The sequence below is a fragment of the Silene latifolia genome, chromosome 7, assembly GCF_048544455.1.
Source record: "Silene latifolia isolate original U9 population chromosome 7, ASM4854445v1, whole genome shotgun sequence".
NCBI classification, from domain to species: Eukaryota; Viridiplantae; Streptophyta; class Magnoliopsida; order Caryophyllales; family Caryophyllaceae; genus Silene; species Silene latifolia.
Window position 1 is genome coordinate 85,687,459 of NC_133532.1, and position 24,429 is coordinate 85,711,887.

The 24,429-nt window shown below is 36.9% G+C and overlaps 1 protein-coding gene across 1 annotated transcript; it reads right to left on the reverse strand.

Moving 5' to 3' along the window:
* Window positions 1–13,173: 13,173 nt before the first annotated feature.
* LOC141592346 (putative CCR4-associated factor 1 homolog 11) lies at window positions 13,174–14,277 on the reverse strand. The gene has a single exon (XM_074412969.1). The coding sequence runs from the start codon at window positions 14,092–14,094 to the stop codon at window positions 13,297–13,299; it is 798 nt and encodes a 265-aa protein (XP_074269070.1). The 5' UTR covers window positions 14,095–14,277; the 3' UTR covers window positions 13,174–13,296.
* Between the last annotated feature and the right edge of the window lie 10,152 nt (window positions 14,278–24,429).

Genomic DNA, 24,429 nt, shown 5'->3' on the forward strand with positions numbered 1-24,429 from the left:
CTCTCTCTATAAGCACATCTCTCTAAATCTCATTATTCCTCTGTAAATTAATTCATCTCCTTCACAATTCCAAAAAATTAATCTCAACCATTAACGCTGCAACTTTAATGATTTTTACATTCACACGTGTTTCACAGTTCATCCACGATTTTTGCAATTTACGATTCAATAATTCAGAGTAGATTAGTTAAACTATGATTTCGCATCCTTCGATCGCTCATCTTCAATCGATCGATTTTCAGGTTAGTTATATTTGCTTTCGAAATTCTTATTCAATTACAACAAATCGATTTATTATTGAATTTCAATTTTTTTAATTGATGTTCAACTTAGAATGTCGATTTTATGAATTCAAGCAATTCGTGATTCTATTAGTTTAATCAATTCAAGCAATTTATGATTCAAGCAATCCAAGATTGAATCGGTTCAATAATTTAAACAATTAAATCAATCTCCGATTTCATATCCTTTAATTAAAATCGCATATTTAGATCGCATACCTTCACCTGATTTTTAGGTTTTTTTTCTAGATCTACACCTTTGTAGTTGCTTTTAAATTTTTATTCAATTACAGCAACTCGATTTGGTTATTGAATTTTTAATTTTCGTAATTGATGTTCAACTTATATTTTTTACGATTCGTTTTTTTTTTCATCGGATTTTATGTTCATTAGTTGTATGGATCGTAAGAATATGTGTACAGATAATTTTGTTACTCCTTTGCATCTGAGGTTTTTTTTTTGGTTTGGTGATTTTCTTTTTATTTCATCAATGTCATACGATGTTGATATTTTATTGTTACATTATTCTGATAATACTAGGTCTCCATAACAAGAAACATAACTTGTTTTCAATATTTACGATATAATAACATTGTTATTTAATACTGAGTCTTTCATAATAATAGCAATATAGTCTTATATTAATCGTTGTCAATGTTTTTCATGCTCAGAGGTGAATCAATTTACCAAGGATTGACTGCTATATCATATTTATACTGAAGAAGGGGCTGTAATATTAGTGAATTCGATGAGGCTCATAATCATCGGTCATCCTCTGTTAATGATCAAGACCTCCGAACACTTTCGAGTGATCTTTTCTTCTTTTCATAAGCAGATTTTTGCGGACCATTCAAAAGTTTACATCGACGCTACAAAGAGGTTCAACATAATGGAGTTTACGAGCTTTTAATGTTTTGTTTGTAATACAATAACGACTTTCATTCATGTATTTATTTTTCATAAGCAAGGCTGATTACTATTATAGTAACATTTTTGTTGTTGCATAATTTATTTATCAAGGTAACATTGGACAATATTAAGAAAAATATTATTTAGTTCGGTACATTAACACTTATACAACTAATCCTGATCATGCTACTTTAAAGTGATAATGTTACTGTAACATCTTTTAATTTACTTCAACAAAGGGAGATCAATGTTATAGTAACACGATTACTGTAAGAAATCATTACAGTAACACGAGAACAACGATAGAGTAATAATTATCTTGTTCATTTACTATATAACAGAGTGTATAGATTAATTTAAAAATGTGAAGGTAGAGATTAGTCTTTAATTATTATTGTATTAGTATTACTTTGTAACATCATTACGTGACGCTACTACAATATTTCATTATTGTAACATAATTGATTCATGAAAGTAATCAGTAACAATATTTAAGTTTCAACTTGAATTCATTTCAATGACAAAAGGCAAGGTTAACTCATTACATAATACCACAAAACACCAATGTTAAAGTTTACATCATAATCCCACGCCAAAATCTCACAACAATGTTAAAAGTCTATACTAGCATTTCAACTTCAATAACGTTGTCATCTTCACGTATATCTTCATGTCGGTGTCTTACTCTTTGTTTGTATGTGCCATCTTTTTGCGCAACTCGAATTTTTGTGTTGCTTAATCAAACTTTCTTCTTCGAATTTCCTGAAATTTAAAACAGCATTTGACCATTATTAGTGTTCAACATCACTCTTTTGAGTTTATAACAATGCTATACCATTAAATTTAATTGGACAAAAGAACACAATATTATTTTATGATGTTACAACATCCAATATATATAGTTATAATAATATTGCAAGTTCGATTAAAAAATATTGACCTTTGCTCAATAATAATCGCATTATCTTGTGTAGTAATAATGTTACAAGATCAATGTTACAAAGAATAATGTTACAAATGTCAATGTTATTCTTGTAACAATGTTACAGTAACAATGATACTGTAACATGCGTCAAATATCTTATGAAAATTTAATCCTCAAATTTACCCCAATTTTCTTGAAATCAAGTCCAGTTATACTTTTGCAAAATCACCATACAATAATGTGATGTAGTAATATTGTTACAGTAACAATATTACAAAGAATAATATTACAACATGTGTTGAAAATTTTACAAAAGCTAATTTAATCGCGACATTTTAAAAACAATTTCATGAAAATAAATCCAGTTATGAATTTCATAATGTCGTAACCCTAGCTTTTTGACAAATACTATGAATACATAGAATCGATAAATAAGAATATAAAAATGATATTATAAAACTATTTAACAATCCACAAAATCACACATTAATACATAATTCAACCGTAAATTAAAAACCACAAATTAAAACTACTGCACAATTTCATCAGGTCATAACCCTAATTTTTGCACAAACACTATGAACAATACAATCAAAGTTAATAGTATGAACAATCGACAACAACAATATGAACACATACAAATTAGGACTAAAAATCAATTAATCACTTTAAGCACAACACTAACCCTAATTTTTTTTGTTGAAAACGAAAATCAAAATTGAACAGAAATTAGTTGACAAATTCTTCATATCAATCAAGAACAACATTCGATAAGATCAATCACAACAAAAATTTTTTAAAAAAAATTGTGGAAAGAGCGCGATTTATACCTCTCCAATATGTGAGAAACGGATGTAACGGAATCTTGACTATACTTTTTTGAAGATCTTCGATTGATTGTGGAATATTTTTTTGCAACGAGAGATGGTTGCAGTTACTAGAGAGAGAGAGAAACAGAGAAAATATCTGAAGAGAGAGAAAATTTAAGAAAATAATAAGACTGCGATAAACAATGTTTAGGTTTTATAATTTGGCTGAATGTTTAGGGGTGACGTGGTTGAACGAGGGTCATTGGATCTTGTTGATCCAATGGTCCTTATTGATATGCTAGACTCATCTAAGATCTTTAGACTCATGGGATGCTCACTATATATATATATATATATATATATATATATATATATATATATATATATATACAGAGAGAGAGAGAGAGAGAGAGAGAGAGAAAGGATCAAGTGAGTCCACCCAAAAGCATTGAGTCCCTAAGTCCTCTTAAGAGCCATTGAAAAGATAGGATGGAGGGCTTAGATTGAAGAGGAAAAACAAGGGATTAGTGCAAAAAAGATGGGATTGTTACTAATTAATTAGTTTCCCTCACTACCATCACTAATCAAACTCTAATTTTACTATAAAACCATTCTTTTTCCACTCACTTCTCTCTCCTATCACACAAATATCATCCCTCCATCTCTCTAAAAACCAAAAAAATCCAAAAAATTCAAAAACCAAAAAAACAAAAAAATTCCCTCCTCTTTCTCACCACCACCGACATCTCCTTTCAGCCACCACCACTCCCCACGACAACCACCACGACCCCATCTCCACCATCAGCCCTACCACCTCCCTTCTTTTCTCCCACCCTCACGCACCACCAACAACATCCACGACGACAACCACAACACCAAAAAAAATACCAAAAAAACACCACCCTCACGCACCACCAACAACACCACAACCACATCCCCCACCACCACCACAGACCACGCACCACCGAGCTCTCTCACGCAACCCACACCACACCACAACCCGCACCACATCAACACAACCCTCACCACGACCCACGCCTCACCACGACCCACCCTCCACCATCAACACCACCCACTGCCGCCAGATCTGACGACAACCCGACCCTCCCTCCTTTTATGTTTTCAGATCTGACCACGCACCACCCCACACTCCACACTGTGTTTTTTTTTTTCTTTTCAGTTTGTGTTTGTTTGGTCGACACCACCATTGTCGTCTGCCTGGCTGCCGAGTGTCGCTTCTCTCCTCACTCGTATGGAGAATGGTGTATTTGGTGGTGTTTTTTTTTTGTTTTTATGTTTTTATGTTTTTTTTAGCTGATCTCTTGTTTTTTTATTGTGTCGTTTGTGTTTTTTATTGTGTCGTTTGTGTTTGTTTGGTCGACACCACCATTGCTCATGTTTGTGTCTTTTGTTGTTATTTTTTATTTTTATTTTTTAAATTGAAAAAGTAATGTTTTAATAATATAAAAAGGTGGTGTTTTGTTTGGTTGTGAGGGTTTGTTTTATAAATTTTCAAATCTCGTGTTATAAAAAACCGTCTTGTTATATATTTTTTCAGATCTGGTTTTGTTGGGTTCCTTTTTCATTTTTCAGATCTGATCTTTCTTTAAATTTACACTCATATTTATTAGATTTACACTCGTATTTCTTTACATTTACACTCGTATTTTCTTACATTTACACTTATATTTGTTTACATTTACACTCACATTTCTTTACATTTACACTCACATTTCTTTTCATTTACACTCATATTTCTTTACATTTACACTCACATTTCTTTACATTTACACTTATATTTGTTTACATTTACACTCATATTTATTTACATTTACACTTATATTTGTTTACATTTACATTCATATTTCTTTACATTTACACGTATTTTTTCAGATTACACTCGTATTTCTTTACCGTTACACTCGTATTTCTTTACATTTACACTCATATTTTTACATTTACACTCATATTTCTTTACACTTACACTTGTATATATGTACATTTACACTAGTTAAAATTATATGGATTTGCACTCATATTTTGCGTGGATATGAGTTGGTGGTGGAGGACGACGGCGGTGGTGTTTTTTGGTAGTCGGACTAAAGTTTTACTCTTAAAGGACAAAAGTTACACTTATAAAGGACCAAAGTTACACTCTAAAACCTTCAAATTTACACTTAAAAGAATACATTTACACTTATAAAACACCACATTTACACTCGTAAAACATCACATTTACACTTGTAAAATGTTAAAATTATATAAATTCAAAATTTTCGTCACAAAAAAATCAAATTTACACTCTTAAAATGTCACATTTACACTCGCAAAACATCACATTTACACTTGTAAAATGTTAAAATTATGTAAATTCAAAATTTCCGTCACAAAAAATCAAATTTACACTCTAAAAATGTTACATTTACACTCGTAAAACATCACATTTACACTTGTAAAATGTTAATTATATAAATTCAAAATTTCCGTCACAAAAAATCAAATTTACACTCTTAAAATGTCACATTTACACTCGTAAAACATCACATTTACACTTGTAAAATGTTAAAATTATGTAAATTCAAAATTTCCGTCACAAAAAATCAAATTTACACTCTAAAAATGTTACATTTACACTCGTAAAACATCACATTTACACTTGTAAAATGTTAAAATTATATAAATTCTAAATTTCTGTCACAAAAAATCAAATTTACACTCTTAAAATGTTACATTTACACTCGTAAAACATCACATTTACACTTGTAGAATGTTAAAATTATATAAATTCAAAATTTCCGTCACAAAAAAAACAAATTTACACTCTTAAAATGTTACATTTACACTTGTAAAACATCACATTTACACTTGTAGAATGTTAAAATTCTATAAATTCAAAATTTCCGTCACAAAAAATTAAATTTACACTCTTAAAATGTTACATTTACACTCCTAAAACATCACATTTACACTTGTAAAATGTTAAAATTATATAAATTCAAAATTTCCGTCACAAAAAATAAATTTTTCACTCTTAAAATGTTACATTTACACTCGTAAAACATCACATTTACACTTGTAAACTGTTAAAATTATATAAATTCAAAATTTCCGTCACATTTACACTTGTAAAACTCATACAACATTACATTTACACTTCTGAAATCTAAAACTCAAAACTGATTAATTAGGGGCTAGAGAGAGAAAGAAAAATTAATTAGTGTATAGAAATTTGATTAGTGGTAATTTTTTTTGGTAATTTTCAATCTCAACCACCCATCTCAATCCAACCATCCACATTTTTTTCCTTTTCTTTTTAATGGCCTTTAATCAAATTAATCTCAACCATCCATTGAGGCCATCCAATGGCCCTTAGAGGGACTTATGGACTCAATTTGAGAGGAGGACTCATTAGATCTTACCTCTATATATATATATATATATATATATATATATATTTGGGTAAATTAGGAAATAACTAAAAATATACTCCCTCCTATTCCATATAACCGTCCCATTGTCCATTTCCGTCTAGTCAGATAACTGTCTCATTGTCTATTTTTGGTAAGTGTTGTGTGGTCCAAATTCAATTCCATTTCTGTCTATTCACATAACTGTCCCATTATCTGTTTTGTGTGGTCTAAACTCACTTTCTTAATTCTTGTGTCATCTTCACAATGAGACGGTTATCTAGAATATGAGGGAGTATGTGGTAGCTATGTTTTATACGTAAGAGTGACATGGGGTGATAGTGTAGATGTGTGATACTACAACTTGATTAAAAGTGAGTACTATTAAATATTATAATTTAATTGATATTTACTTTAAAGCTGTCCTCCAACTACCCCTCTCTTCTTTTTCAAAAATGAAACCCTAAATGTGCTACCAGCCGCAATACTCACTTTCCTCTCTATACTCTCTATCTTCCTTCTTTTCTTTTCTCTCTCTTGCGGTATCTCGTCTTCAAACCCATACTACATCAACTTTTTGATGTCTTCTCCTTCTCCCAACCCTGAGAACATCCATCAATGTAACCAGATCTGGGTGAAGGGCAAGATCTCCATACTTGAAGAGCTTCATGAGAGCAAATACGCAAGTTTTCTCATTCCTTTGCGCCGTACGCGTGTCGTGTCCTATTCTGGCGTATCAGATACGTATCCCGTGTCGTATTACGTATCGTATCGTATCGACACGTGATACGCCGGTGCTCTGACGTGTCGGAGTATCAGAGGTTGCTGCACTTTCCCCGGGTATGACCTTGCAATCGGTGTACTCTTTCCTCCACACATTCCTTACCAAAAGGAAGTCAATTTGATTAGCATTTCCTCCACTCCTATAAGTCACCAAATGAGAATGTCTTTTCTCGAACCAAGTGTTCATTACACCCAAGTCATATGCCAAAGCAAAATCTAAATATAGCAGTTTAGTGCCTTAAATATAACATCACAAAGATATTTCTTTAACACACAAAGAATGCTGCCAATGCCATCTTGAACTGAGAAAATATAATATGTTACTGAAAAGGATTGTCATTGCGCTAGCGAGAAATATAAGGAGCTGATTGCAAAATGCAAAGCAAGACACAGGAAAACCAAAAATTGTCCAGAAAAATGAGAAAACTCAATTGATAAAAACTGTAATGAGCAATAAGCTGACATTCTGACCTTGGCAATCACATTATCATTGAAAGCAAAGTCATGATTCCAAGTGGATCAATAATTACTTGGTGTGTATTTGGATGCAATATGGAGGGGAAGGTAGGGAAGGGCGGAAGAGGGAAGGGAAAGGGAGGAAAGGGAAAGAGAGTGGGTAATGGCATGGGAGAGCTTTCCACCAAACTTTTTCGTTTGTTGGAGGGATTTAAATTTGGATTGCGGGAAGGAAATGGAGGGATTCATTTCCTTACCCTCCAAATCTTCCACCTCCATTTCGCTAACCAAACAAAGGAAAGTGTTTCTCTCCAAATCAGTTCCCTCCCTTTCCTTCCAAATTCCCCTATCTAACAAACGGTAACTGGCGAAGTGAGAGAATTTCAAGTAGCTGCACTTCAACTATCCAAAAGCCTACCCAAATTGCCAACTTACCATTCATGAACCTTAGGGTATGTTTGGATTGAGGGGTTTGGAGGGAAAAGAAAGGGACGGAGAGTAGGGGATTTAAAATCCCTTGTTTGGATAGCAAATACGGGTAGAGAGAAATGGAAGGGGAGAGATTTGGAGGGATCCATTTTCCCTCCTCCAAGGCAAATTAAAATCTCTCCACAATAGGCAAGATTTGGAAGGAAATTGTATCCAAACACCTACACCCCATTTGCCCTCCCCTTCCCTTACCTCCCTTTCTCTTCCCTCTTTCCCCCTCCCTTCCCTTTCCCTCCACTTTTGCTATCCAAACACACCCTTGAGGAACACACTATCTGTTGTCAAGACTACAATTCAAGAAGCAAACAAAAAATTAAGTAAAACAGTGAAGAGTTCATGGATGAAGAAATGAGTCAGGCCACCAGTCTTGCTTCCCTTTCCCTTGCAAAACAAGTATTTTACCCACAGTGTAATGACAGTAAGAACACTTGACTCTGTTCTTACGATACATGTTCACAGTAAATGTCAAGAGGATCAATTCTAGTCACAGAATAGAAAATTACGGTACATTATAAGAAACTGTGTAGGCTTGCATGAAGTGGGTTCTAAACCACATGTGAAGAATGTACATAATAAATTGATAGGTAATGAGCACAAATTATGGAAGTTTGGGTGTCTATCAAGACAAGGGGTTTCATGACTAATGACCATCTGTTCTATTAGAATGAACCACGGAATGAATAAACACAGAAGGCCTACTGAATATATGCATAACAGAGAAAACAGTTTGTCAAAGCAGAGTTGTGCCTCTAAACTAATCAGGAATCTAGCACGTTCCTGGTGTCACTTTACCGCCTTATCCGTAGATTACAACCTCATTGCAGATCAAAGTGGACAAAGACTATACATCCACACAAATGACTACTCATTCATCAATATCACACATTAAACCATAAGTCCATAACACATACTGTACCTAAATCATAGGTGCCACATACAGACAGTAAGCCACCTTCAATATCGAAGCCGATACAGAATAGTTTTGTCTTGCTCAAGCATATTTTAAAGGTGTGAGGTGCACCAAGGCGATGACCCGTGACACAGAGTTGAAGGCGTGATGCGAAAGTGCATACCTCATGCATATGGGGCACATTGTTGTTGCACACAATTTTGTATTTTTGAAAGTAAAATGTTGTGCAACAATAACACTTTTTGAGATTTAAAGAGGGTAAACATGTACACAAAAACAAAGCAAGGCATAAATGTATAATGGGCCAACATGAAAGGTGTAATAAAAGGGCTACACGATAATATATAGAAATTGCATAATGGCGTACCTCATAAGTAATCATTGGCTAACGCGCACCTAACTCACCTTGACGCATTTTGGTGACCTACTCACTGAGCCTTGCACTTCAGCACCCTCGAGACCTGCTGTTTTAGACAAGTACTTGGTTTTAAAAGGTGTCAGCTGCACCAAGGCGATAAGGGCATACGCCTAGGCTGACAATGCATGCGGTGAAAGCGCATGCCTCATGATCATGAGGCTCAGAGTTCTTTATATATCTAAAATAAAAATTTCAAACCGCACGAACAAATAAAGATGTAAAATGGATGGATAATTGAGCAAAAAAGTGCACAATAAAAAAAACTAGAGAAAACTATACGGAAATTGCATAATGTGCCTTGCTATCCACGCCTTACTCATAAAACAATAAAGACGCCTTGTAATAAAAGGCACCTAAGGCTCCCAAGACATTTGAGCTAGTGCATCACTAGCTCACTGTGTCAACCGCATAGTCACTTCCAAGGCGCACTTTTTTGAACTACTATAAGATCATGAATCTGATTTTATTTTTTTTCTATAAGCTAAGAATAGATAAACATGTAAGAACCACATTTAAAAATGCCTTCAAATGCTGAAACGAGCAGAAAACATCTGACTTTAAAAAAGCCTGCAGTTGTAGGAAGTTCCGTACCTTCACCAGTCTGAGTAGAACCAAGAGTCCAAGAGCAGATCCTTTCTCAAAAGAGAATTAAACACAGAGCACAGTCAAGAAAAATTTATTAAGATTCGCTCGTTATATTTGAAAGCCAAATCTGAACTCTCAAGTCTATTAAAGCAGTACCAAATACTGCTCCGTGGCTAGTTGCTCCACAGCTATAAAAGTCGACATGGCAGCCCCATCTTTCCTCTCCACAAATAGAGCGTATTAATACAAAATGCTTTGGGTTTCCTTTATCAAACTTGGGCAACGCCAGCTTTTTAACACATACAAAACTGTCATGTGGTGTAGTCACTTGTCAGCCTGCGATGCGATCCAAGTTCAGCGTACAATTTCCCCACTACCCATAAAACAAGGAATAAACTACTTACAGTAGCATGGCTAAACTACTTACTATTGAAACTTCACAAAACAAAATACAACTTATTAGCCATATTAATCAATCTATACGTACATCTTTAAAGTGATTGACCATTTCAAATTATTATTCGAAGAAACAAGGAATAAACTACTTATTACGAAAACATTTTCCTTCACTTCATTTACTATCAAAGCAGTATAAAAGCAGATCTGTGCATTTTTCAGTGTGGACGGGTTAACACTAGTCTAATTAATCACGCTCGCTCTTTACTTTTTCGTTTTCCTCTTTCGTAGCAGGCTCTCAGAGTGAGTTTGTTGGCTGGTGTGCATTCAAGTGAGAAAATTATACAACGCTGGTCCTATCACTGTGAGATCCAGGACTTGGTCATAAACCAGGGGAAGATCATAAGAGGATTCTTTAAATGTTGATCCGAAGAAAGTACATCATTGTTATAAGTCTTATAACAATGAAACATTAGTACAAAAAAAAAACACGGAAACACAAAACAGGAGAAGATATGTTAAAGACTTGAAGCATTCATGATCATGAAATCAATCAACACATGAAGATCCATATCATGTCCCAGGGAAATTTTTACACTCCAGCCCCAGAATAAGATCCCTGTACATACCAGCACTATTTGAGGTCATCACCAGTCATGTAGCAACGAACAAAAGATTTTGGGCAGTCATTAGTTTGGCAAACCAAATAGTAAAAAAGGTACTATTGACTTGTGAATCTCTAACACCTCGTATGAGAAGACGTCCTTTTCGTAGCTTATATGACGAAATATTCTCATGTTCAAACTTTTTGGAGTTCAAAAACAGGTGGAATCCAACAATAGAAATAAGTTCGTTATACTGCCGGTTGCACAGCCACTTCAATCAAGGACAATAGAACCCTCATCTGCAAACAATTACTATATGCGAAGTCTATTTTTATTGGAAAAGTGATATTTGAGTATCCTTACAAAGACAAACACAACTTAAGCCGACAAAAAAAGCTAGGATAACAACTCTTCCTAACCACAATCAAGAGACAGTCCTTCCCTGAAAAAAGCTGAAAATTCAACTCCAACAAAATGCACCAAAAGTTAGTTAACACGGCACCTCCATAACACCATCTCTTCATTGCTATTACCCAATGGGTATTTAAAGCCAATTACTGAGAAAATTGACTTAAAACAACCCAGAATTACCAAACCTGGATTGCACAATGATTACATATCACAATGGAGTAATATAAACACATATGGCATAAAAGCTTTCCAAGACATTTGGACAAGTACCGTATCTGGTCTCAGAAAGATGTCATAAGTGCCACTATAACCTTAATAATAGTCCATGCTCCATAGTCCTCAAGTCTTCCCCAATCCCAGTGGACTACGTGCTCGAAAGTTATTTTAACCGGTATACAATTATTTATTGGGAATCTTAAACAGTTTGGTGACAGAAAAGGTCCATTTCTTTTCCACCTACAGATTCATTTTCCTAATTAATGAACCAGAAAAATAGTTTGAAACATGTTATCCATTGAAATGGCAAAATAAGTACCCATATAGGAAATTGGTACATGTAAGAGTGGCTGTGTCAATGGCAGCGATTGATGCTAGCTTCAAAGCTATATATTGCAGTCCCATACAATAACTTCAGAGCCTTAACCCCAAAATTAGTTAGAGTTGGATAATCTATTGCATTCCCATAATACCATAAAAGGGCAGCCCGGTGCACGATGGCGTCCCCGCTAGGCGAGGGTCCGGGGAAGAGTCCCACCACAAGGGTGTAATTGGGGCAAGCCTTCCCTTGCCATTTTGGCAAGAGGCCACTCCAAGGACTGGAACCCGTGACCTCACGGTCACAAAGCAACATCTTAACCGGTGTGCCAAGGTACCATCCCGGGAAAAAAAAAAAGAAAAAGAAAAAAAATCTGTGTAAACATAATACAAAGGGTGATACCATTTCTAAATATTTCTCAAGGCAAAATCTACGGCATGTCCCGTTACAAAGCATAGAGGCAAAGAATTTACACAATTCCATAAGGTAGCGTTTAGCAACACTAATTTCATTTGAATCACATGATTTGAAAGTTGTAATTTGGAATGATGATTTGGAAATAACAGGGGGTTGGGGTGTTATTTAGAATAAGCTAAATTTAAGGGGTAAGGATTTGGACCTGGATTTGAAACAAATCCAAATCCAAAGATTTGGGATTGCCAAACAATGAATTTGTGCCAAATACGGATTTCTAAATGAAATGCAGGTTCCCAAACAGGCTGTAACTGAAAACTCAAAACGCAATTAGCTTCAGTCCTTAGTTTTAAAAGGGGCACCAGCACAATAAAGGTCCCGTTACAACAGGGACCTAAGGTCGTATACTGGTTTTAACTAGTGTACTGCCTCAGCAAACCTCAGCTTAGGAGTGCAAAAGGCGTGCTTTTAAACTATGCTCTTAAGGAGCAAATTTTCTGTAAGTAAAGAAGTATTGGTAAAGAGACACAGGAGGGGCAGACACCCGTGTACATACAGCCACCCCCAAAAACTTGACACCTACTATAGAAGAACTTCAAAATCTCCAATGTAATAAAAATGCTTCACCTCATATGAAACCCTAATATAAACCTATGAATGGGAAAATCTAGGTCAAGGGCAAGGACGAAGCTGAGGATTTAAATTAACCACCAAAATGCTTCACCTCGTATGAAACCCTAATAAAAATGCTTCCATTTTTTCAAGAATTTATCAAGCAAGAGTACACAGAATGCCGCTACTCTACAGTAACAAATCAAACAAGAAAAGACAAGCAGAAAGTATAAACGCCAAATCAATAACTATATTGATCAAGTTTCACCGAAAACACCCAACAATCTAAAATTTACATTCAAATAACGATGTGACAAGAAAAACCTATGAAAGAAAAAAAAAATAAGGTTGCTAAGAAACCTCAAGTCCGAAATAAGATCCTGCATACAGATCAATCCCGCCTGTAAAGTACCCCCGGTCGCGAATAGCCATAAAGACCATCCACGTCAAGTGACTATCTGACCCGGCCTGGTGCGACTTCCCGACAGCTCTCTCGATATTAAGAGTCTTGGCGACCCGGTCCAACCCTCCATACAAACCGTTACAAAACTTGATCATATACTTGACATCAAACACCTTCTCCCCAAAGAAAATGGCGATCAACCCGGTGAAGTCACGGAGTTCACTCGGCAGTGGCCGCTGAGTCAGCACCTTGAGCACGTATCCGAAATCGTACGCCCCGTGAAACGTGACCCACACAACACCCTCACTACAAACAAGGCCCGACGACATCATGAGCTCGCTGAAGTGCCAAGAATCGATGCCGTCCTTGAGGTTACGATCGAAATCAATGCCGTTAACGCGCAAGAGCTCGACGGAGTCGGGGGCGTGAGGGTCACGTGATAGGTTGAAGTCCTTGAAATTGAATTGCCAGATGTAGGTGTACTTGTCGGAATCTACGGAAGGGAAATTGCCTTGGGAATCGGAAAGAGTAAGTCCGAACTGGATGATGTTCAAAGCGTCGACGTTTTGCTTAAGAACGGAGTAGTTAAGCGTTGGAGACATAGTGTCGCGATCTTTGTGACGGCAAACGACGCCGGGGAATTCGGTATCCATGGAAATAAAAGGGTAGTCGTCGATGATTGAACTGATGATTTCAAACTCTTCGTCGACGTTGTCAGCCCATACTTCTCGGACCTGAACCACCATTATAATTTATACCATGAATTATTAGAATTACTATAATTGTGATTGATTGAAGGTTGAGAATCCAGATCTTGGAGTGTTAGAATTGAAATTTGGGGGAGGAGAATGATGGGTTTTCGAATTAGGGTTTGGGGGTGACGGAGGTTTATAAAAAGAGAAGAGAGAGACTGTCGTAAGTTGGCAAGGGAATTGAGGGAACGTGGGACCACTTAGGCGAGTTGGTGGAGGACGTGGAAAATCGAGACAAGTCATTTTGTTATCGTGTAGTACTCAGTTTAGTGTGTTTGGCTTAGTTTATAGTCCAAAAACACTTGTTGGCCAAACACATCATTTTCTAAAAGTTAAATAAAAATTCTCAAAACCTAAAAATTCATATTTTTGCCCATAGAAATAGAACCAGTTATTTGTTGTTTCTGCTTTTGAAAAACACTTTTGAAAAATTAATCTTGAAAAACAAAAACTGATTTTTGAGAATCAAGGTCAAACATGCTCTTAATCTTTCACAATTCACAAATTCTCATTATAGACGGCCAGACAGGGGATATTCGTTTATAGCTATAGATGGTCAAATATTCACTCATTTTAATTATAAGACAAGCAACAAGTTGCATGGTGGGCCTAAAAATATCACCACTTTAAGCATATTTGACCCGTTTATAGCTATAGACGGATATATCTGTCTATCTAATTGTTCACAGTTTCACCTACTTTTTTTACGATTTTATTCTTAAAGTAAATTATCAACGTAGTTGCTAAATCCCGCCCACCAATTTATTTAATCACGCGCATTTTTTCCCTTTATTCCGAGTATGCCCTTCTCATTTCTCACCCCACCAAGAGAGAAAAAAGAGAAAAAAAGGGAAATAGTGGTATACAACGATTTTCCTAACACCCAACTGTAACACCCCCATATACCAAAGTGTCTTACCAAAGACCTCCTTAGCATATAAGGGTGCTACCATCTCGGTTGCCCGAGGTAGTACGCATTATAGTAACAATAAAGAAACAAACTTAAATAAAAGAATGTGAAAAAGTTTACAACTCTCAAAAACAACTCCAAAAGAACAACTGAAACAAAGTCATAAAGTGATCTAATGTCAGTTAAGACAACATGACGTCTCGGTGATGACAACGCCCATCTACGCCCCGCGAGCTATCCCATCGATCATCAACAATCATCACCTGCTAAGCCAATTGCTCACCATCCCCGAATCGATCACCACAGTTTTGAAAACAAAAAACGAGGTCAGTCAACTGCATAACTAAATCAACATACACAGCAGAAACAAATATAACAATACAATCAGCCGAACTCCAACTTCAACAATTACCAATCACTGACTACACATTAAAGGGTGTGTAGCCCTGTCAGGTTACCTATCGCAACAGGTAACCCACACCGCCAATGGGGGGCCGCAGCCTTGCCCACTAAATCCCCGCTCATCGCAATGAGCGATCCCAACTCCTTAATGTGCACATCCCTCTTGAGACGAGAGTCACAAGAGCGAACATGGGTATGGACCCATCTCCCGACATAGTTCCACAACAATCATCCAACCAACGATCTCAACCAACCAATCTCCAACAATTCCAACCAACGATCTCATACCAACAATCAAGCATAAACAATCAATTAATTATAAAGCCAGCTGAGTAGGGAAACCCTACGTTATTCGCAATCCAAACAATCATAGCAACAAATCAGAAATGCTCCTCTACGAACTCGTCACCTATACACACATCATACAATCAAAATCTACCCTAATCCCCCAATAAATTTGATTAGGGTTTAACCATAACAACCATATGATCATAAAGACAAAAGTATGATGCTTACCGATGGATCGACGCGAAAGAACGATGTAAAACCCCTTTCAATCAGGTTTTAGCAATGATTAGAATGATTGGAGAAGTTGTACGTAGTTTAGGTTTTAAAAGAATGATTAAGAAAATGATTAAGAACTGATAAGATGTCTTTATATACTTCTCCAATTATTATAATCAAAACCGCGGATAAAACCTCGTCAGACCGGCAACTCGACCGAGTACGGAATGTACTCGACCGAGTAAGCCTTACTCGACCGAGTACCAGCATACTCGATCGAGTTCTGACGTTCCAAAACACAACCTTAACACACCAACACCAACAACCCTATCCCCCACCCTAATCCTACCACCGACCACCCTTACCCGCCGCCCATTATCCCATCCAGGCCTTTTTAACACATAAAAGTTCATAAATTCATCATCAATCACAGGTTTGTTGTAGTGGATTTGACAGGGGATTTCTTGCGGTTGAGAGACGGAGTACGACGACAGTCTTTGAGAGATTTAATTGGGATTTTCTTCATCTTTTTGGAAACCATTTTGGGTAATTATTGATGGGATTTCTTCTGGTAAATTGAAATAGAAATAAGGGATTTTTTAGGGAATGAGTTGGGTTTTCTTTTAGGGTTTTGTAAGGATATAGCGGATGAACAGGTTGGTCGCCTTCGACCACCCTACTCCGGCATGTTCGACAACCCCACAACCACCCCTTCAACAACACGATTTTGTAATTGTAATCGATATCAATCCGGGCCCTAATTTTAAAAATAAACCTTTTTTAACAAAAAAAAACATTAATCAAATCAATTAAAACACGGTATTAAAATAGTTATTGATAAAACAGAACAATTACTTGTCATATGCGCGAATTACGATCCATTATTGTCGAAATCTTAATGAATTGGTTAGGTTTTGAGAAAAGGGAAGGGAAGAAAGTCTTTTTAATTATCTTTTAAGACAAAGGGCAATTATGGAATGCAAGGAGAAAAATGTGCGGGATTTAGCAGACTAGTGCGCGGGATTTAGCAAGTCCCGTTATCAATTAGACTTACGCTTAATCCATAATTTACACCCAAATTATTTGCTCAGGTTATATTTTACACCAAATACCATTTTCAGGCCATATTTCCGTCAAAATTCAAATTTTTTTGGTTAAACAATAATTTTATGACTATTTTGCCTTCCCTCTTCTACTATTAAGTATAGAGGTTAGATTGTTCTTTCTCCTCATTCATTCTCTTCTGTATCCTTCTCTCTCATTTTCCTCAATTTGATTTGAAGAACTCATCCTCAAGGTAAATTAATCCCCATTGTTTTATTTTCGTTCATTGTGTTCAATTTAATTAATTTGTAGTTAATAAAATTGTTTTTCTTTTAATTTTGTTATGTTCTTGCTAATTAGATTGCCTTTTTTTTTTTATCTTTTCAATATTAGGGTTAGTAATCAATATGTCAATTGAAAGTAGCTATGAAAGCACTCATCATAGTGGAGTTGATGAGCAACCCAGGAAATGTCTTCGTGGTGTACCAGTTGCCATTTTGACGTCTTCGACTCATAACAATAATCCAGGAAGACATTTTGATGTGAATACGGTACGATGCTCCGAATAAAAAATTCTACGAAAAATACCGTATCGCGAAATGCAAAAAAAAAAAAAAAAAAAAAAAAAAAAAAAAAAAACGGAAGAGAGCTTGAGGCACACGGTCAAGGGTGGGAAAAGGAGAAGAAAAAGATCAATGCACCTCCATTTACTCCTTGCCTAGTTAATTGTATTCTCTTCTAGTTTTTGTTGTAGTTTAATTTTCCATAAGCATTAAAAATAATTTGTAGAAAAACTAGGATAGAATAAATTAGCCTTGGAATTATGGTTCAAAGAAGGCATTAATGCCCTCTTGGTGAACCGTGTAGGGAGGCTATATAAGGCCTAGTTGGTGAGTTTTATTTTTCATATGTTGTTTTATAAAAATCGAGTTAATTCTCAAAATTCCTGTCTTGGTTATTTGTGTCGTCACACAAGTACTTTGGCTCAAGAGGTCGAAACGCGATTTCGCACCTTGCTTAAATAAGGGACTTGATCCCAAGTTTAAGTCGAGTTGTTTGACGAGCATCAAACAATTCAAATATTGGCGTGGTTATAGGTCTAACCGTGACAAATATCCTTTCTTTTCCCCTTGTTTCCAATTCTCTAAAAAAATACAAAATTTACAATGTCGAGTCAAAATCACGAGATTCCCGCTTCCGCAAAATTCACATCAAATGTGGTATCAGAGCTTCGGCTCTCGGATATCTTGAGCATAGAAGATCCTGTGGAATGCGATTCTCTCTTCAACCAACCATCTCTCAACCTTTCACTACCACCTATCTACGACATATACAACGATGAGGACGGACTTCATTGGTCGGAGCTCCAACGTGAGATAGGAGAGCAATATGATGCTTGGTGCGAACATGGCCCCAACAACCGCAACGATATGGGTTTAATCGGCCCAACCATTGATGAATTCGGACCCGTCACACGCGACGACCAAGGCTGCCACGGGAATGGTCTAATCCCTAATGTCGACTTTGGTGACAAGCAATCTTTGCCGGAGCCACCCGCGGCACAACCAGGCCGTGACCCCGAGCCACCGGCGGGTCACGCACCACCCAACCAGCCCACCATCGACGTGACCGTTCAAAATGACGGATTCCCTTTGCCATCCCGAGTTGAGACTTGCCGTGGTGGATGGCTCACGACGCAAGTAGAGGAGCCAACCGAGATTGCAAGCATGTATCGATTTGAAGGAAAGGGACAAGGAAGCCTTAAGTTCATTCTTAGGCGAGTTCGGGTTAGTGATACCGTCGTTTAGTATCAAAATTTAAATTTATAAAACCGAACTAAACTAACAGAAGCTAGTGGTAGTACGGGTCGAACCACAGAGAGACAAGGTTAATTATGTTTGCTAATTTTTAATCTATTGAAATAACAATTAAAGGGGGATTTTGATTTGGTTTGAAACTAAATTGCAAGTGAAATAAAATGCTGTAAAAAGATGAAAACAATAATAGAGAAATAGCTAGGACGATCGGTTCACTACGGTTTCGACGGCATTAATCTAAAGTAGGTCGATGAGTACGGCATTCGGGTAAATGATGTGCCCTCACGGTCCACTATCAACAAGAAACACCCTTTCGGTCTGAATTCCCTCCCTAAATCACACTAACTAACTTTCGTTCTGGTCAGTGTAGCTAAGTCTGCAACTTCTATCTCCTTTCGGTCTCAAGAAATTCCTATTGCCTTTCGGTCTCAAGGGTAGACTAATTATCATAGTTTTTTAGGTCTATTCTATTCTAATCTCTCGATCTAGGTCTAGAATTCCCAAGTCAATTAACAATTCTCCTTTTGGTCTCCTCATTAAATATAACAATTAAATAACTATGATAAAGAAATTACCGACCTAAACAATCCTACAACATCCTAAGCCGTCTACACCATAGGTCCCCTCACATCCTAGCGAAGGAAATCTAGCTACTCATATTGATAATTGAAATAACAATAAGATGCGTATAAACTAAATAAGAAGACATAGCAATTGAATTGAATAAATAAAAAGACATAAAACAAATTAACTAAAAGCAATAACTAGTAACAATAATTAAACAAGAAAGCAAAAGAGTAATTATTGAAAGATTAAGAGTAGAAATTACAAATAAAATTGGAGGAAGAAGAAGCAACGAAGAGCCGTTCCAAGCAGCCTCCAAAACAAAACATAAAACTGAAAACTGAGTAAAGGAATGATCATCCCCTTTAGGTTTTAGAAGTCTCTCTTATATATAATAAGAGATATTATTATTTCCTAAATAAATAAATAAAAGATAAGACTAATTAATAAGTCTCGCGCAAACAAATCTCGGCTTTTGCAAAGATAAACTGGTCGATAGACCACAAGACCCAGTCGATCGACGAGCATAGCTGAACAGAGCTTCTGAACTCGCGCTCTGGTCGATCGACCAAGTAGGTCAGTCGATCGACCAAAGGTGCTGTACAGTAGTGCATTCTGACGAATTCTGCAGCGCGCAACGATCTTAAAACAGCTGCCATTTCTTCGTTACTTGGTCAAATCAGGCGTTCTACGCGGCGTTGGAAAGCTAAGAGGATAAGCTTTCACCTCCAATTGGAATCACTCGATTATCTCCTCTAGAACTCGAGATATAGCCATCTGAAGCAGGCTGCAACATCGTGAAGTGCTTACTTGCTTGTTAAACTCGTACGCACCCATGCTTTTGCTATCTTTAGGCCTTGAAATGCGCACCAAGCTCATTCCTCGAGTCACTAATCCATGTAAAATCCTATGCTAAACACTTTGGGACAGATTTGGCTCATTATCTACTAAATTCCGCGATAATCTGCAATATTACATAAAAAGGCGGAAGTCGACGAAAAGGGGCAAATAGTAGAATAAACTACTAATAATAGACATAAAATGCGTGGAAATAAAGATGTAAAACATCATATTATAGACACGCATCAAACTTCCCCAAACCAAACCTTTGCTTGTCCCCAAGCAAACTAATGCAACTAATATGAACTAAAATAGAAAGGAGCAAACATGGACAAACCGAAACCGACTACTCAAACCAATTTAATGCAAAGAATCAACTACTAACAGCACAATGTCAAGCAAACGGATTTATACATATTTCAAAAAGATATTGAACTTTCGACCTTGCAAGACTTTCAAAATCGGACTCTCACGGGTCGCTCAATCACACAATACAAAGACAAGGTGAGTAAATTATGTAAGGATAGAAAGAAGTAAATTTGTAATGACGCTCACCTAACTACGACCTATAAGAGCATGCCTGCAGTATAACATAAAAGTGATCTCTACGACCGTACATATGCATTCCAACCAAACAAATGACCATGACACATGCCGAGGTATATATGGGATATGTGAGGTAACGGGTAAGAAGGGGCTAAAAAGTTTTGGATACGTGGAGCTAATAGGCCGAGCTAGCAACAACGGGATCCAAATAATACGCACTTTCCAACTTCAAACTTAATGTGAACGATACAAAACAGTGCCAAATTGATGCACAATACTCACAATCTCCAACAAACTTCAACTCCCCAAAAGATATAATAACAACATGGGAGTAAAAATCGCCATATAATAAAATTCCAATTCATGCGATTTTTCAATTCTGCAGAGCCTGGTCGACCGACCAGAGGGTGAGGTCGATCGACTGAATATCGAACTGGTTTTCATTTTTTCATAATCTGTTTCTCTTTTTTTTTTCTTTTTTTTTTTTCAATTCTTTTCTTTCTTTCTTCCCCTTCAACATTTCACCACTCATCTCACGTAGAGCAATATAACCAAAATGCAATAAAAACATTCCCAAAACTACAAGTACTAGCTCGGATAAGGTGGCTAATTTCAGTATGTAGCTGATGGGACAAGAAGGCAATTTTGGCTATGTGGGGCTTATGGGTAGAATGAGAAAAGGAGACCTCTCCCACATGTGTCAACAAACCACAAACCGAATGCATACAGGCACTAAGCAGATCAAATTCATGTTTATGCAAATTAATGTAACATGTCTTATAAGGAGTGCTACTCACATTCCTACATGAAATCGGTCATGAATGTCACCGATTTATTAAGCTCTAATCCTTAGAAAGATTCTTGTAGTTTGCCAAAATTTTCAAGTCAAGTCTACTAGTTCAACAAATTTTGAAACGAAATTCGAGATATTGCGAAAACTTTTGCTAAAAGACGTGATAAAGTGCAAGGCTTAAGCAAATGACAGTTTATAGCAATGAATACTCCAATCAGACTCAACCTAATATGCAAAACTAAACGTGATATTTTTGGAAAATTTTAAATTTTTAATGATTATTCTGAAAAGTAAGAACAATGCATGCGTAAATGCAATAAATATGAATGCAAAACAAATGCAAATGCAGACTCAAGGATGCATTACCCTCCCCAAACCAAATCGGACAATGTCCTCATTGGACCAACTACTACCTAACGAAAGCAAACTGCAGACATTTAAGAGGGCGGTAAAAATGCAAACTAAACTTAAGGGAGATAAAATGAAATGGAGTAGGAAACTCACAAGATATAACCTCCCAAACCAGGACATGAAACGGGGAGATAAAAGCAATCGTGATACGAAACGGGGATCACGAGCATACATCGTCGCGGCAACAGCGGGGCCACAACGAGAATAGAAGCACTAGCGGTGAATCGCGTCAATCTAACTCTGCAATAACTTGAGTTCTAATTAGCAAATAAACAATAAAGCAAACCTCCCCAAACCAATTCCCGACAAAAGGGAATTGCAATAAATCAATTAGAAATAGGGAGAAAGAACTCAAATTAATTACCAACAAAACATAATTAAACCAAAATAAAAGCAAATGGAAGTTGGTTTAATTAAAACTTGAAAGATATTTGGGTAAACAAATTGGTAATTTTAATTGCAAAAATTTGTAAAACTCAGGTAAAGGATGTAGCATGTAAAAATTGAAAAGAAAGGAAATAAGGAGGAGAAATAAACGGGAGAGAAAAGGAGAAAAACTCCTCTATCTCGAATTGCACAGCGGCAAGAACTCGATCAAGAATCAGCAGGGCTCGATCGTGGCAATCTCCATGGAACGATTTCCTATCCTTTATCAACTCCATATTACCTGAAAATTTCACAAATATGCAAAATACAAAAATACCAATACCAAAACTTGTCCAAAGTCAACTCAAATAAACTAAACTAAAACTAAAAATAAACGTCCTAATAAAAGCAAAGAATAGTTCAACAAAAACCCAAAATTACAAAATAATTACAGTTAATAGCACTACGGCTCAATAACAAGCTACCCCAAAGCGGGCACTTGACCAAAAGAAGTCCTTTCAAAGAAGATGGACCGCTACTCTAGGCTTCCGGACAACCGCCTGATCGGAGGAAGGGTATCTGGTGTCGCAAAATCTATGACACGCTTCTTCACTTTGCCCGCCTCTCTCTCACCGCTTGCTCAAATTCCGTCTCACTAGTATCACCAGGATCTCCTATGCCCTCTCTCCGCCATGACCTCGCAAAGCAATGAATGCAACATGGTCCTCCAATTTGCTCCCAAGCTGGGGCGGAGGTGTCAATACAACAGAATATAACTCAGTATTAGCACTAGGAGGATCCGTAATAGGATCTATAGAGGATATGGCGTCACAAGGTTTGACTTGCATCGGTGCCTTATGAACGCCGGTCCGTAAAGGGTCAAATTTTCATCCCCACCCGCACAGTCATGGTCCTATCCCCCGAAATTTATCACCGCACTAACGATGCGCAAGAATGGTCGTCCTAAAATGATAGGAGTGTGTCGGTCTTCGGGGATATCCAAAACCAAAAGGTCAACGGGAATAAAGAATTTCCCTATCTGCACAGGTATGTCCTCTAAAATACCTATTGGCCGTGATTGGGTACGGTCGGCCATTTGCACGGTAATATCAGTAATACGAAATTTAGTGAAACCAAGTCTCCTAGCAATAGACAACGGCATAACACTGACACTAGCCCCTGTATCGCATAGGGCGTTATCGACCAAGTGGGTCCCAATACAGCAAGATATGGAGAAACTACCCGGGTCAAATTTTTTATTTGGCAGCTTATTTTGAAGATGAGCAGTGCTCGTCGCAGTGAAGGCTACTACATGATGATCCTCTATATGTCGTTTACGTGATAAAATATCTTTCATAAACTTCATATAAGACGGTACTTGGGTAATTAAATCAGTGAAAGGAATAGTTACCTCAAGGCTCTTGACGATCTCCAAAAATTTGTCGAACTGACGCTCCAACTTTGCATTCTCCAAACGCTCCGGATACGGGATCGCAACATGGCCGTAGGATCAGCAACCTTCGGCTTCCGTAAGTTTAAAACTTCCGTCAAATCATCAATGAGTATAGAATCATGCAAATTAATTGACGGGTTTGCGTCCTGTACTGAAGACCTGGTCGATCGACTGATAGGAGTGATCGATCGACCACATATGCTGGGCGTGAACAGTTTCTGATCAGAAACTGTTTCTTCAGGAACCTCAGTCGATCGACTGACAGTGCTGGTCGATCGACCAGTTGTGCTGGGTATGAATAGTTTCTGACCAGAAACTATTTTATCTGACGCTTCAGTCGATCGACTGAGAATGGTGGTCGATCGACCAGAAGTGCTGGCATTCAAGCTCGTGTTTGCAGCAGAATTTAAACGAGCTTCTTCATCATTTCCCGAGTCTTCCTTTGGCTTGTCGGGACTTTCATAAGAAAGGCCACTTCTGAGATTGATGGCATTGATCGTCTCAACCGGCCCTTCACATTTGCTTGAAGAATTAGCAGCTTGCTTAGCCTCCATGTTCTCCAATTGTTTCACAAAATTCCTTGAGGACTCAATACCGGCTGCTTCCATATTCGCCACTTGAACCAAAAGGAGTTGGACCATCTCTCTCAACTTCTCGATTTCCTCTGAGTTTTGAACGG

What these genes read in the sequence shown, in the direction of transcription:
- LOC141592346 (XM_074412969.1), bottom strand. Translation starts at nt 14,094, where the DNA reads ATGGTGGTTCAGGTCCGAGAAGTATGGGCTGACAACGTCGACGAAGAG.